This window comes from Aethalodelphis obliquidens, unplaced genomic scaffold (assembly GCF_003676395.1).
Source record: "Aethalodelphis obliquidens isolate GAN/ISIS:26980383/991018 unplaced genomic scaffold, ASM367639v1 scaffold20, whole genome shotgun sequence".
NCBI classification, from domain to species: domain Eukaryota; kingdom Metazoa; phylum Chordata; class Mammalia; order Artiodactyla; family Delphinidae; genus Aethalodelphis; species Aethalodelphis obliquidens.
In genome coordinates, this window is record NW_020837964.1 from 18843249 (window position 1) to 18858696 (window position 15448).

Below are 15448 nucleotides of genomic sequence, written 5' to 3' on the forward strand. Positions count from 1 at the left end.
GATGCAGGGGACACGGGTTTGTGCCCCGGTCCGGGAAGATCCCACATGCCGCGGAGCGGCTGGGCCCGTGAGCCATGGCCGCTGAGCCTGCGCATCCGGAGCCTGTGCTCCGCAAAGGGAGACACCACAACAGTGAGAGGCCCGCGTAAAAAAAAAAAAAAGGACTTTGCTTGGGCCTACATCTCACATTCGAAAAGTAGGTCACTTTTGTTCTCTGTGCTCTTACCTGCATTTTTCAGGTATACATTGATCACCCTTAAATATTCCATCTAATCTGTACACTTTTCACTTTGCAGAACCTTCATGACTGCTCTTTCAACTGATGTTCACAGTTCTTTTTGAAGAGCCAGCCACGGTTTTGTCCTAAGCTCTAGAAATGAAGTGACTTGCTCAGAGTCGTCCAGTAACTTGGCAAAACCAGAATGAGTACTCAGATCTTCCAGCCCCACCCTCTCTCTTCCTGTTCTTTCACTGGCTGCTCAGGGCTCCTCACTGTTAGGTAGCATTTCCATTTTTATAGGGATCCTCTGGACATGATGCTTTAGCTCAGGGGCTGCTTGGGAGGGGGAAGAGGAAGGTAGGTCGATCAGGCAGGCTCTGGGCCTCTCTGCTCCCTCATTTTCTCCCCCTTCTCCTAATTTTATGTGATTCGTTTAAGGGTAAAAAGGTGTCTGCCCTTTAATGCAAGTTGGAGGACACTATTGCCTTAACCCAAAGGAAGAGCTTTTTTTAAAAAACATAATTTTATTTTAGTTTATTATTTATTTATTTTGGGAGTGCACACCACGCAGCTAGGATCTTAGTTCTCTGACAAGGGATTGAACCTGCGCCCTCTGCATTGGAAGCGCGGAGTCTTAACCATTGGACTGCCTGGGAAGTCCCAGGAAGGGCTTTAATGGAGGAAATTCCAGCCACTTGGAAAGCAGATAGCAGAGGTATTTGGAATCATGACTTATTAATCTGTAACCTGAATAACTGCTCGATGCCCAGGTCTATGCTCAAGGCTAGGGTAATACTGGAGAAAGATGATGTCCCTAGTCCTCAAGGGCCTTATGTTTTGTCTTATATTAGTCTGGAGACACTAAACCTCATGAGCATTAGTAGGTAAAAGTCAAGGATGGAGAAGCAAGTAAAAGGCATGGGCTGCATGTGTGGGAGGAACAGATTGGTCACTGGATATCAGTAAAGCAAGGAGGACTCTCAAAGTTCTGCCTCTAGCCTACACCCTTCTTTTCTTGCCCAGCTCTATGTATCTAGCTTCTTTCTGGACACTTCCTCCTGGATGGCTCCCAGGCCACCCTTATGAGCCTTGTCACTCTCCTCCCGATTTGCTTCTCTAGGGCTCCCCCTTTTCAGTGAAAGATGACACAACCCATCCACCACACAGGCCAGGAACCTGAGCTTCATTTTCTCATCTCCCACATCCCATCAATCTCCAAATCCTGTCCATTCTACCTTCAGAACATCCCTTCACTCTAACCTCTCTATCTCCACTGCCTCCAACCTGGCTCAGGCACTGTCACTCTGACCACAGCCGCAGACTCCTCACTGCTCCCTGCTTCCTCCCTCCACACAACAGCCAAAGCAACCTTTCCAAAGCACAGATGTGATCACAAAATTCCCCTGCTTCAAGCCCATGGATGACTCCACAGTGTTCTGGGGGTAAATCCCAAACTCCTCAGCCACTCCACAAGCCCCTTTCTAACTGCCCCCTCTGGCCCCTGTGGATGCAACTTGCTTGCCGCCTCCACTGGTCTGATCTCAGTTCTCCCTCCCTATATTGTCCCCTGCTCAGGCTTCTATTCCATTCCTTATTTGAGATCCCCGTGGTAAAAGTGCATTTTTTTTTTTTTTTTTTTGCGATACGTGGGCCTCTCACTGTTGTGGCCTCTCCCGTTGCGGAGCACAGGCTCAGCGGCCATGGCTCACGGGCCCAGCCGCTCTGTGGCATGTGGGATCTTCCCGGACTGGGGCATGAACCCGCGTCCCCTGCATTGGCAGGCGGACTCTCAACCACTGCGCCACCAGGGAAGCCCAAAAGTGCATTTAAAAAAAATTAATTTATATTTTGGCTGCATTGGGTCTTTGTTGCTGTGCACAGGCTTTCTGTAGTTGCAGCGAGAGGGGCTACTCTCTGTTGCGAGCTTCTCATCACGGTGGCTTCTCTTGCTGCGGAGCACGGGCTCTAGGCGCGTGGGCTTCAGTAGTTGCGGCTCGCGTACTCTAGAGCACAGGCTCAGTAGTTATGGCGCACGGGCTTAGTTGCTCCACGGCATGTGGGGTCTTCCTGAACAAGGGCTTGAACCGTGTCCCTGAGCATTGGCAGGCGGATTCTTAACCATTGCGCTACCAGGGAAGTCCCAGTAAAAGTGCACTCTGAAGAGCTATGTTTCATGGGGGACTCTGGGGAGTATTTTGAGTATCCAGGCTTTTTCTGCATTAAACATACACTGTCCTTTCATGTTCAAAATGTTTTCAGATCATGTTAAGTTTTAGCGGTATTCATCAAAAGCTATTTCTTGACCCACTTTCGCTGGGAACAGTAAAGGCAGATGCAGCCTGATTAAATAGAGAACTGCCTGGAGCACGTGTTTAAAATACAGATTCCCTGGCCTCTGAATTTGAATCTCCACGGAAGTTCTCAGGTGAATCTTACAATTGGGTAAGTTGGGAAGACCTAACCTGATTTCATTTATAAGAAACATCCAGGGACCTCCCTGGCGGTCCAGTGGTTAAGAGTCCACGCTTCCACTGCAGGGGGTGCGGGTTCGATCCCTGGTCGGGGAACTAAGACCCACATGCTGCATGGTGCGGCCAAAAAAAAAAAATGTCTAGAATAGGCAAATCTATAGGATCTGTGGTTACAGTAGATTAGTGGTTGCCTCGGGGTCTGGGGGCCGGGAAAGGGAAGGGGATGTAGAGGTCCCAGGGATGATACCTAAAGAGTGCCAAGTTTCTTTTGGGGTTGATGAAATCTCTAAAATTGATTGTGATGATTGTACAACTCTGTAAATATACTAAAAGCCACTACTGAATTGCACATTTTAAATGGGTGAATTGCATGGTACGTGGACTAAATCTCAATAAAGCTGTTTAAAAACAAAGCAAAACACTTGGACCGAGCTCTACAAGCAAGGCAACCAATCATCTTTTGCAGACTTGGGTGGTACCTGTTACCTAGTAGACTAGTCAGCAAATACTTATGGATGTATATATTGGAGGGTACAAAGTAAATGAGCAATTGCAATGGGCTGTGATTCCCCTAGTACTGTACTAGGGGAAATGCATGCTTCTGTGACAGGAGCCCAGTGGAAGGGAAGCTTCCTGAAGAAATTTGTGATGTCTAGGTTGAAGCCTATCAGGTAACCAGGCATTAGCAAGGCAAGATGAGGAGTGGGAAGAGTGTACCACAGAGGGGCACACAAGCCCTGCGGGTGGTTCGGTGAGGTCCAGTGCAGACTGAGAAGTTAGGTGGCAGAAGTGAGGCTGGAGAGAGGAACACACTTAAAAGCCTTTGTGAGCCAGGTTGAGGGGGCTGGAATTTTCCCTAAGAGAAACTGTAGTGGTGGGTTTATGTTTTTAGAAATCACTTTGCACCATGGAGAATGGACGGAAGGGCAAGATCAGAGGCAGGGAGCCTGTGAGGGGGCAGTTTTAATGTTTAGGAGAGAGGTCAACATGTCCTGAAACTGAGTGGTGCCAATGGGGATAAAGAGAAGGAGACAGAATTTAGAAATATTTAGGGCATTTAATTGAGAAGATTCTGATGGCTGGGAAGAGGGGACAGGGAAAGAGTCAAGGGTGAGGCCCAGTTGCGTGGCTTAGTACCTGAGTACTTTCTCCAGAAGTTCTGGAGGAGAAACAGGTTTTGAGATAAGTTTGATTTTGAGAATGCTGTTCAAAAGGTGTCCAGTCACCAGTTGGATATGGGGGTTGGGAGGTGAGAGAGCCGTGTGAATCACTGGCACACAGCCTCAGCGTATAGATGGAAGCCAGAGAAATGGATGAGGTGGTTCAGGGAGTGTGTTTCAAAAGAGAGGAGAAAAGGGCCTAGAATGGAATCCTGTGGAGTGATGTTTATAAGAGGATGCCTGAGGAGGAGGTGGAGGAGAAAGTTGTAAGGAGATTCAGAGGAAATAGCTACAAACGTTGGTGTTAGCATGGCAATTCATCTGCTTATTCAGCTGCTCCAAGTCAGTACTTATTGAAGACCCATATGCCCTGGGTGTCTTCAGAGATAAGTGAGACGTGACCATTGACATTAAACTTAAACTGTGACCCCACTGCACACCCCATTGCAGCCTTCTGAAACAAGAGGCCCCTTCTCGCAGGTCAATGACAGTCTTATTTTCCAAATGATAGACGTTCTTCCTGAGCTGTTTGTATAGGCCCAGGAGTCCTTCCCAAGCTCACCCTTCTGTATTACGTAGGCCCAGAAGAGCCAGGTCTGGCAGCCAAGCCAAGAGCCTTCTGTCCATGGGTGATGGATGGCCTAAATAGGGCACTCCAGGGCTGTTTGGGGTTGGGGGGAGCATGTCATATGCCTAGGGTTCAGCAGATTGTACCCACACACCAGGCAGAAGCACATAAGGAAGTCACCCCCGCTCTGTAGGCGAGACAAAGAAGCAGTTCTCTTCCCACGTGCCAACCCATCTGCTTCTTTGCATTTACCAACATGCCTTTTTTTTTTCTTTCTTTTTTTTTTTTTTGGTTCTCTGCAGCTTTGACTACATGAGGAAGAAGAGTGGGAGACTGGAGGAAAGGTAAGGTTGGAGGAGGGCAAAAGGAAACGAGGGGAGTTGGGGGAGCCTCCAGGGACCACCAACACAATAAATTTTATCCTGGACTACCTCAGCCTGGTCCTTTTGCAGTGCATGCTTATTAGTTTCTTCCGGGGAGACCCCCAACGATGGTGGCCAAGGCATGGCTGTGGCCTTGATGGACCTGATTGATGGGGTGCTTCGCAGTGTGTCACAGAACTTGGAGGCCCACTTCCTTCTGTCCCCTCAAGAGGCTGGCACAGGCTCCACAGGACAGCTGGGGACAGGCTTTCCCTGCTCTGATGCATTTGACTCCCGATGGTGTCATCAACCTCCCATCACTGGAGACAGCAGGCTCTCAACTGTCCAGAGTCGCGGGAGTGAGTGCCTCCCCAGACCTGTGTGACAGCAGGGTAGGAGATAGGAGGTGTGCTCGGAGCAGCTTTGCCCTGTGGGAAGACCTATGTGAGTCTATGTGTATTGGGGGAGGGCAAGGTGTACAGAAGGGAGGACAAGGGCTCTCCCTGCCCCCCACCATCTCACAGACATGGGCCTGAGCCAGGGTATAGGAGGCCATCCAGCCTGACTTCAAGTCACTGATGGAGAGGGGTTGAGTGGCTGTTCTGGGGTTGGTTCACACTGCTCTGAGCTGGGTAGGGTTAGTGGGGCAAAGGCCCGAGGCTCTTTTTGTCTTGACCTTGATAGTCCTTCGGCTGTACCTCATAGTGCCCTAATTCTAGCTCCTGCACCCTCTGACCTTCATATCCACCCTCACCTAGAGCTGAATATGAGGCTCGGGATTCAGGACTCTCCTTGTAGAGGACAGAGTTAGGTACCTTATCCCTTCCCAGAATTGGAATGCAGAGATGTAGAGCCACTCAGATTTCCAGTGACAGTCCCAGTTGACCCCTGGCTGGGAAATTTTCCCATCCTACATTTCTTGCCCAGGCTCTGTCTTCTCCTGTGGGTTAAGCCATGAACTTGTGCTAGTCCAGTCACCCCCGCCTGCACTTTCACAGGACATGGTCAGCCAGTGTTCACTTCCTCTTTGCCCACCACACAGGCCACGCTTTGGATGTCAGTGAACAGTCCTGCCCTACTGGGGGACCTCTCATGGGGCCTCAGGCCTGAGGGGCTCCTAGGGGTGGTCCTGGGACTGCAGCCCTGATGCAGGGGACCCTGCGGCAGGCCCAGGCTGTGGCCAGCTTTGGGTACTGTCTTGGTCTCTATCGTTTGTTTGCCTTCCCCTCCCCTACCACTCCAGCCGACCACCCCAAAACTGAGCTACACTATCCCTCCCATGCCACCCAGTCACAGAGGGAGCACAGCGCTGCGCCGACGCGCTGAGGGCTGTCAGCCTGCCCCCACCCAACTGGAATGAGCCACCTGCATCCACACCCAGGTGTTTCCTGTGCTCCTTCCTGTTACCGTTTTTTTTTTCTGCTCAGCTTGGCTTCCCCAGCAGGTGGTTAAGGGCCCGGCCAAACCTCTTCATACACAGCTCTAAAACACAGGGGGGCAGGGCTCTCTGGGGATCTGGGTCACCCCCCAGGGGGGACTGTTGGGCATCTCATTGGCTCTACCCGAGTGCAGGGACACAGACTCCCCCCAGGGTGTCACGCTGCTGTGCTACAGCCACAGGTACTGGGACGCCAGAGTGGGCTCAGGGAGTGGGGAAGGCCCTGCTCTTGCACCGTCTCCACTGAAAGCTCTGGAGGGAGAGGGGAAGGGTGGCAGACCTGTTTCTCCAGCCTTGAGTGTGGGCCTCCCTCGGGCCCTCCTTAGAACAGGCCTGCCATGCTGAAGTCCCCCCACCCTCAGTCTCCTCCCATTGAACACTTAACTTTCTGGGGTTAATAAACTCACGTGAGCCCTCTCCCTAGAGCCCTCTTTCCTGAAGCAGCACAAGCCTGCCAGCTGTGGGGAGGTCACAGGGTTTAGTCACGTTTGTTATTACGGAGAGGAGGTGGCTCAGGGAGAGGAGGGACCTTCTGTTTAGAGTCACAGGGCAGCCATCCGGGTCTCCTGCCTCCCAGGCCCCAGCTCTTCCCCTCGGCAAGAATCTCCTCTCAACTACCCAGCGCTCAAGGAGCTCCTTGTGCTCAGCCCCTTCTGTAGGAAGCTGCCTGGGCTGAGGCGAAGACCCAGAAGCCTGGCATTCCCTGACAGGGTTCTGCTGCTCCCTGGTGGCCAGAAGCTCCAGCCACCACCACACCTTTTCCTGCCTGCTTCCTCTTTGCCTCCTGGCCAAGTGAGCTGGCTGCCAGGGAGCCATTCCCAGAACTGGCACCCTTTGGGCCTTCTCTAGGCCAACTCCACAGTTTGGCTCCAGTCTAGGCCCACAGCTTCCAGGCCCAGGGTACACCCACCTGCAGCCCGGGCCTCCTCAGCAACACTCCACCACCCTCTTCCTCTGCCCTCTTTTCCAAGCGCAGTTCCAGCCTCTGAGCTCTCTTCCATCTGGATTTCCAGGGCAAAAGCACATGGCATTGTCACAGTTGGAGTGTGGACACACTAGTGTCAGGGCCACAGCCAGAGTGTGCTGGAGCAGAAGGTCAGTAGTGCACCAGTCCAGGCTACGTAGGAAAGGCATTTTGCTTTTTTATTTTCTGTAAAACTCTGTAAATAAAATACAAAACCAAGGGACGTGACAGGGCAGAGGCAGGACGGCCAGGCCCGGGACACCGATCTATGGCAAGAGTGCTGAGCCGAGGCTGGGAGGCACTTGACTGCGGCACTGACTCTACCCACCCCGAGGACAAAAGGAGAATATATTAGATTTTCATTGATAGGAATCTGTGAGGGAGGAGTGTCTGGAGCCAGCCCTCACCCTCCCTGCCAGTGCCTGGTAAGCCCTGAAAGTGGGGGGAAGGGGCACTGGGGGCCGGTGGGTGGGGAGTTTAAAATGCCGTGCTGGCCATGCTGCCGGGCCCGAAGATGCGGGGCAGGGCATCCAGTGACTCCTCCAGCCGTCGATGGGCAGACTGTCCCTCTTCTCCTGTAACAGATAAAGATGGGATCAGGAGAGGCCCCAGCCCCGCCCTGACCCCACCTCACCCCTGACCCCATCTCACCCCTATTCCCAGCAGCCAAAATGTCATAGAACTCAACTTGACCCATATCTCCGATTCCCCAGTCTCACCGCATTGCTGCAGGCTCTGCCGAGCTGCTTCCCTCACGGCTTCTGTGTCCGTTTGGCACAGGTACACCAGGGGCTCAATGCCTTCAGGAGCCTATCGGGGGAGAGAGCATTGAGGTGGGCCCAGTGCAGCAGGTGAGAAAGGCTCAGGACCCAGGGCTTGGGGAGCTGGGAGGGGAGAGAAAGGGGTCACCTTGATGCAGCCCAGGGCCAAGCAGCCAGCCACTCTCATCTGCACATCCTCATCCTCGAGCTGGTCCAAGAAGCAGAGTAGAGCCTGGTTAAGGGTGGGAAGGCAGACTTAGCCAGACACTGGGAGCCTGGGACCCCAGCCTTTGCCCTCAGGGAGCCCTGCCTGACTCTTACCCTTTCCCGGAAGGCAGGGCCCAGTGACAGGCTCCGGAGCTGAGTGCTGACAGCAGCCATGACCTTGTTGTTGCCATGGACAAGCAGGGAGCTGAGGGCCCGGAGCCCATCCCTTCGAAGCCGCCCCTCAGGTGCCAACCTCAGGGCTTTCAGCACCACAGCCTGGTCATCTGAGTTCAGATTCCGCACCAGTAACACTGAAAAAAGGAAGCCGGGCGGGGGGGGGGGGGTCAGTTGGAACAAGCTGGCAGGGCAAAGAGCCTCCCGGGGTGGGTTCTTTTGTACCTTCATGTCCTGAATTCACACCTTCAGACCCACCCATAGCATCAGGCCACTTTGTGACCAGGGCTACTGCCTCACCCTCCTCGGCAGTCTCGGTCACATAGGCCTCCATGGAGGAGCTGTCCAAGGCTTCGAAGTAACTCCAGAACTGGAAGATGGTGAGCTGCTCTCCAGGGCCTGACTGGGGCCTCCGGGGCAGCTTCTGCCCCAGGGCATCCTCCAGGAACTTGACACACACTGTGGGAGGCAGTGCCGCAGGTCTCAGGGTGTGGATGGACCTGGGTCCTTAGCGGGAAGAGTGCTCCCACCCCATGTGCAGGTGCAGGGACCCAGCACAAAAGGGTCCAATCTGGGCCCTTTTGTGCTGAGGCATGAGCCTTCGATGTTTCTTCCCAGTGCTCATCTCAGCATGTCTCTGTGGGCTGACCTGGCTTTCCCTGAGGTCCCATCACTGGGGATCTGAGAAAGGAGAGCAAAGGGGGCAGGTAGGCAGCCCACTCACCAGCCTCAGCTAAGCCTGGCTGGCGCAGGGAGAGACGGGCGCCGTACTGATTGCAGAAGGTGAGGAGCACCCGCTCCACGGGGCAGATGAAGGGGCTGAGTCCCTCTGTACATTGGTCCCAGAAGATCAGGAAGCCGGGCCGGGAGGCCGAGAACTGCACGACTGTGAGGAGGTGCAGGAAACTGTCAGCAACAGGACAGGCCGGTGGGGAGACAGGCGCATAGGTGGGATAGGGCAAGGGAGGAACTTTGGGGCAGACATGAGGCAGAGCCCACACAGCTTTTACCTTCCTGGGCAGAGGTGGCAGGGATTTCCCATCGCCTGCTAAGCTCACATACTGCTTCGAGCACTCGGGCCTCCCGTAGTAGTCGCTCCAGGGCCCATGCCTCTTGGCAGCGCAGGGGCCCAAATGTGCCCAGTTTCTGGAGAATAGGGATGGCCAAGTAGCTCAGACCTCAAGGCAGAGCTTAGGGAGGGTGGAGACCAGGGACTACCAGTCCCTGCATGCATCGGGAGAGACTTGGGGGAGCCAGAGTGTGGGAGGTGTTCTATTCAGCAAGAGCCAGGCCCTGGGACATTGGGGAGTGGAATTCAGAGGAGGTGTGCAGGGCCAGGATTGAAGTGTAGGGCTCCCTGGGGGAAGGGGCTACAAGGGAAGGGTAGGGGAATACCACTAGCCTCACCAGCAGGAGGCAGCTGCAGTGGTACAGATGCTGGACCAAGGCAGTGTCCAGAGCTGGACACTCTGTGCTGAGGGGTCGGGCACTAGGTGAGTCGAGGCTGTCCTCAGCCCCAGGCTCCGGGCTGTTTGGGGGCCTGAGAGAAAAATGGGGTCAACCGCCCCAGGAGCACACATCATCATCTGGTCACCAGAGTATTTTTATTAAGTTCCCCCCATCCGAGAACAGAAGAACACATCATGCACAAACAACAGACAATGGGTAAGTTCACGGAGGACTTCCAGACGGAGGAAAGGGCTGGGACCAGCAGGTGGTAGCAGGGGTCTCCAGAGCCTGTCTGCCCAGGGCTACCTCCAGCTAGGACTGCTGGGACCTCTGGGGCCGCCGGGGCTGGCATGGGCGGGAGTAGGGTTGCAGGCGGGATGGTCTACGCAATGTGGACTGCAAGGGATTGCGGCCCAAGAGGCGCAGGGCACGGGGCCATAACCTAGGCAGCACTGGAGGGAGGAGGGGCTGGGCATGACCTTCAACTGGGAATCGGCAAAGGCCACTCTGGGACAAAGAGCCAAGGGGCCAGGGTCTCTGGGAAAGCTGGGGTCCAGACAGAGGGGGTTGATGCTGGGGGGCACAGGATGCATGGAGAGGCATAGTAAAGGCTCGTTCATAGGGTAGGTTCAAGGTGAGGCCAAGGAAGAGAGGAGGAGCTGGAGGCTCAGGAGCTGGTGGGGACCGATGGAGGAGGCAGACACTGCAGGGAGGAGGAGGAAGGTGACCAGAAGCACTGGGAATACAGATGGGATTGAAAACATGAGCAACAAGGAAACACGAGGAGTACATGGGAGAGATGAACACAGATGTACCCGCCAGCAAGTCCATCCCCTCCCACCCACCTCCCTCGAGCCCACCACCCATCTTACTGCTCTCTTTACGTGCTCCCCCTGGCCTCACCTCACCTGTTCCCCTTTCTCGCCTTTCTCCTTCACCAGCTACTCACCTCCCCTCTTCCCCCGCTCCTAGCCCCTCTCACCTGTCCCCAGGACTGTCATTGTCTTCATCTTCATTGAGGAAGCTGAAGCTCTCCAGGGCATGCTCCACAGTGATGCTAAGACTGGAGGCCCGGCTGCGAGTCAGGCCTTGTCTCTGCTGGGGTTGTGAAGGGCGTCAGAGCTGTCGCCCCTGCCTGGCTGCCCTCCCTGCGCTGCCGCACACCAGCCCAGCCCTCCTCACCATAAGCAGACTCTCCAGCCGGGTCACCTCCTGCTCCAGGCCCTGCAGCTCAGGAAACTGGCCACGATAGTCATCCAGGGCAGCCATTAGGGCCCCCAGTGCCTCTTCCAGTTTCCTGTCCCCAGCACCTCCAGCTGCCCCTGGAACTGGGGCCTGGGCAGCCCTGGCCACTCTAGGGTCTGAATGCTGGGGCACAGGGGCTAGGGGTGAGGGAGGGGGACTTGGGCTCTGACGGATGGCTTCTGGGAGTTTTGGGGAAGGGCTTGTGAGGGGTTCCCAACTGGAGCAGGTAGGACTTGGGTGGGAGGTGCAGAGGGCTATGGGGTCTGCATGAGTGCAGGAAGTGGAGGCTGGGTAGCTACAGGACAGGGGGTCGATGCCTGGGAGGGGAGGGTCTGTGTTTGCAGAGGGGTTGGAGAGCGTGGCAAGGTCTAGAAAAGTGGAAGGGCTTACAGTTATAAGCGTGGGACTTGTGACAGAATGGGTAGGACTCCCGGTGATCTGGACTGGGTCCTTAGCATTGGGTGTAGCGGTGTGAGTTGAAATCCTGGCTGTGTGAGTAGGGGTTGCAGTAGTGTGGGTACTGCTTGTGGTGGTGTGGGTAGAGCTTGCAGTAGTGTTGGCAGGGCTTATTATGGTATGGGCGGGGCTTGTTATGGTATGGGTAGGGCTTGTAGCAGTGTGGGTGGGGCTTATGGTGGTATGGGTAGGGCTTGCAGTAGTATGGGTGGGGCTAGTAGTAGTGTGGGTGGGGCTTGTGGTAGTCTGGGCTGGGTGTGTGGTACTGGGGGTAGGGCCTGCAGTAGAGAGGGTAGAGATCACGTGTTTGTTGGTGGGGCTTGTGACAGTGTGTGTCAGGTTTGTGACAGTGTGGCTGAGGCTTGTGGTGGTCTGGACTGGGTCTGTAGTATTGGGGACAGGAGCTACAGGAGTGACGGTAGAAAGCATCGGCTTGTGGGTGGGACTTGTGGTGGTCTGGACTGACCCTGTGGTACTGGGGGTAGGGCCTGTAATAGTGATGGTAGAGACCACAGTCTTGTGGGTAGAAACTGTGGTAGTGTGAGTAAGGCTTGGAGCACTATGGGTAGGGCTTACAACACTAGAGGTGGCGCTTGTAGTGGTGTGGGTGGGGTCTGGCAATTCAGGAGAGCTAGAATTTATGGTCTTGTTAACTGAGTCTAGGTGTGCGGAGGGGGCAGGGTCTGTAGATGTGTGGGCAGGGCCTGTTGTACTGAGAGCGGGGCTTATGGCAGAATGGCCAGGGTCCAGGGCAGAAGGGACAGGACTAGGGTGCTCCCCAGGTGTGGGACCTGGATGTGCAGGTGGGCTGGGTCCCTGGACTAGACTTTCTAGGCCTGCAGCCTCCACTGAAGCCTCAGCCAGGGCAGCATCCACACTGGCCTCACTGATATGGCTCAGAGTCCGGCTGTAGGGGGCATGCCCATTGGCCAGGGCTGGGGCCATGGCCCCCTCCTCATCCACGGTTCCAGAAGTGGAGGTCTCAGCCCTACGGAAGGCAACCTGGATGGGCAGAGGCTCAGGCTGCTGCACCAGGGGCCTGGGGGCTGAGGAGTGGCGTGCAGTGCCTGAGAGCTGTGGGCTAGAGGAGTCATCGGAAGATTCGGACGACAGGGACCACGCTGTCCCATTCTCCAGCTCCTCCTGCCGCCTCAGCATATTCTAGGAGAGAGAAAAGGACATCTCAGGATCACCCCCAGCAAACCCCTGGATGGGGAGCTGAGCCTGGGATGTGACTCACATAGAAGGCCTGTTCCCGAAGTGAGGGCGTGTCTGGTGGGCTCTGGCTATAGGTGGAGAAGCGCTTGGTGACTGTGGAGGCCTTGTTGACAGTAGAAGCGGCTGAGGGCTGGTCATCCTTGTCGAAGGGACTGGAGAGGGAAAAAGCTGTTAGAAGGTGCTAACATGAAGCCCCAGCCCCGTCTCCAAGACCCTCAGCCCCACCAACCTCCACGTGACTTCCAGGCTGAGCTTGATGGTGCCGAGGTCATTAATGTCCACAGCTACAACCTGGGGCAGGGCAGCGAACAGATCCTTGGTCTCACAGGAGACGCTGCCTACAACCACATGGTTGGCCAGGCCCTTCAGTTCTGTCACCTGTAGCCAAGAATGCATGGTGGGGTCACAAGGGTGTAGGGGTCATGAGATTGTGGGAGATCAGAGGTCTGAATTTGCATAGAGGTTATGTGACAGTCACAGGGTCATTGGGCCATGAGGAAGTTACAGGGAATGGAGTTCTCAGGGTAATGGGGCCATGGAGGCTCGAAGCAGCCTGGGAGCACGGGGACCACAGAGGTCTAAATTTGTAGTCATTGAGGTCGTGGGAGTCACAGCCTCATGAGAGTTCAGGGGTCATATATTCACAAGGTCAGGAGGTCACAAGGAAATCACAGGGTCATGAAGGTCAAGGGGTCACACATTCACAGAGGGCCATGGAACCAGATGGGGGTCACAGGGGTAAGGGTCTCAGGGTCATGAGGATCATAAGGGGTTCACAGGGTCATAGAGCCACAGGATCTTGGTGTCCTATGGTTCTGGGCAGAGACATCACCTTGATGGACAGGAACTCCGTGAGCAGAGGAAGAAAGACGGTTTCCTCACTGTCCCACACCTGCTTTCCACTACCCTCTATGCGGCCCCGTAGTTTCCAGCGCTGACGCCCATATTTCATGCAGATCTAGGGGAAGAGGCAGGTTGAAGCAGCCCTTGGTGTTGCGACCCTGCCATCCCAGCCCTTCCCTGCCCATCCTCCTACCTCATACTGATCGCCCACACATAGCCTGGCGAAGCCAGCCAGCCCTGGGAGTGGGGGAGAAGTAGATGAGCTGGGTCCAGGGGTCTCAGGCACACACCTCCCTCTCCCCGCCACCAGTCGGCCTCACCACTTGGTACCTTTCATCCGGAGATGGAACTCGCCCAGCTGTGCTTCCAGCTCACTCTCCAGCAGGCACATGCTCTGAGAGGGATGGGCAGGGACAGGAGGAGGTCAAGAACCAGTCCCCTCTCACCAGCTCTGCCACACTCTGTGCCTCTGCCTCACAGGCACACACCCCTCACCTCTGTGTACTCCCGATGCCCCCGAGTAGCCTCGGCCAGGCTGTCCCGGGCCTCACGGCTCCCTGGGGAGCCGGTGCTGTAGGCACGGACCATGTTGTAGGCGCCATCCCGGAGACGCCGCTGGACACAGTATGCCTCGTACAGCTCGTCGATCTGGGCAGATGAGTGGGGTGGCAGAGGGGGGATTGAGACTCACTACTGGGGTTGCTCACCCAGGGCCTAGCATCATCCCATCTCCCTGTGATACCCAATCCCCCACCCCACGCTACAAGCACACACGCATGCTGCACAAGTACCTTGCTGGCGTGGAACTCCAGCCGTCGTAGGAAGCGTTCAATGGACTTGACTTGCTGGGGGAGAGGTGCGTTAGGAGAAGCCTGAGGCCCAGGGCCCTTTACCTCCCCCTGAGCCAACCTCTTTCAACACCATTCTCTATACACTCACCTTGTCTAAGTCATACAGGAAGCCCTGCGGGGAGAGATGAGGGGGGCATTAGGAGGTAGGGGAAGTACTCCAGCAGGGGCAGTTGCTCACCCAGACCTACCTAGCTCCTTTTCATCACAGCCTTCCTCCCTCTCACACCACAGTCCACAGCCATTCCAGTCAAAGCAGGGACTGACCTACCTTCCCACGTGCCTGGTCTTTGCTGGTGTCATAGATTTGGTCCCCAAGGCCCCTCTAGTACTCTTCCCCCCACCTCTTCCATGGGATCCCTCCCCTGGCCCACTGCCTTTTCTACAACCCCTAGGAAGAGAGCTCTGTGCCTCCTCATGCATGGTTCCCTCTACCAGGGAACTCCTGTTCATGCTTCAAGACCCAGCAGAAATGTTTCTTCCTCTGGGAAGCCCTGACCTGTTCCCCAGGAAGAACCATGGCTCTCCCTCAGTACCACTACAACATAATCTTCTGCTGTCCACGTCTGTGGGGTTTGACCCAACCCACTGGAAGCTCCCATGGACAGGCACTGGGTCCCAGGCAAAGTACATGCAGCCTGGGAAAGCTGAGGAGAGGAACCTCCCCAGCCTTCCCTGATACCCCCTTTTCTAGTCACACCTGGACCAAATCACCCCAGAAAACAGCTCTGATGTCACCCAGGGCTGGTGCTGCCCAGTCCCCCACACCACAAGAGCAAAGGGCATATTAATCCTGGGCATACGGGATGCCAACCCTTCACTTACCAGGCGAGAATTCCTCTTGGACTCCCTTATCTGTCTTTGGAGTTTCTCCTGCTCCTGCTGGTGCACTTCCAAATAGGCCCTGGGGAAAGGGGTGACCACAAGAGTTATCTTACCTCTCCAGCTTCTACCTGCCCAGGGAACAGGCAGTGAGGAGAGGGTGTGAGGCTGGGGAAGGTTCTACTAGCAGAAAGGGAATGAGGACTTAGGGAGGGATCATGGGACAAGGCATTGGGAGGGCA

General features: G+C 55.3%; 1 protein-coding gene across 7 annotated transcripts in view; it reads right to left on the reverse strand.

Moving 5' to 3' along the window:
- Window positions 1-7337: 7337 nt before the first annotated feature.
- The window catches only part of RIPOR1 (RHO family interacting cell polarization regulator 1), a 49145-nt gene continuing 41034 nt past the window's right edge, over window positions 7338-15448 (reverse strand). For 5 of the 7 annotated variants that reach the window (XM_027119575.1, XM_027119577.1, XM_027119576.1 and 2 more), the window contains 19 exons: window positions 15210-15288; window positions 14476-14499; window positions 14328-14381; window positions 14032-14184; window positions 13867-13930; window positions 13730-13773; window positions 13526-13651; window positions 12923-13071; window positions 12716-12845; window positions 10957-12636; window positions 10757-10872; window positions 9733-9865; window positions 9336-9471; window positions 9050-9211; window positions 8626-8784; window positions 8266-8462; window positions 8093-8176; window positions 7903-7993; window positions 7338-7758 (listed from right to left, as the gene is read on the reverse strand). In XM_027119575.1, coding sequence (XP_026975376.1) covers window positions 7661-7758; window positions 7903-7993; window positions 8093-8176; window positions 8266-8462; window positions 8626-8784; window positions 9050-9211; window positions 9336-9471; window positions 9733-9865; window positions 10757-10872; window positions 10957-12636; window positions 12716-12845; window positions 12923-13071; window positions 13526-13651; window positions 13730-13773; window positions 13867-13930; window positions 14032-14184; window positions 14328-14381; window positions 14476-14499; window positions 15210-15288 — 3679 coding nt within the window. In that variant the 3' untranslated portion in view covers window positions 7338-7660. Of the gene's footprint in view, window positions 7759-7902; window positions 7994-8092; window positions 8177-8265; window positions 8463-8625; window positions 8785-9049; window positions 9212-9335; window positions 9472-9732; window positions 9866-9910; window positions 10511-10756; window positions 10873-10956; window positions 12637-12715; window positions 12846-12922; window positions 13072-13525; window positions 13652-13729; window positions 13774-13866; window positions 13931-14031; window positions 14185-14327; window positions 14382-14475; window positions 14500-15209; window positions 15289-15448 lie in introns of those variants that run through there. The other 2 variants (XM_027119574.1, XM_027119579.1) reach the window with 2 other exon arrangements.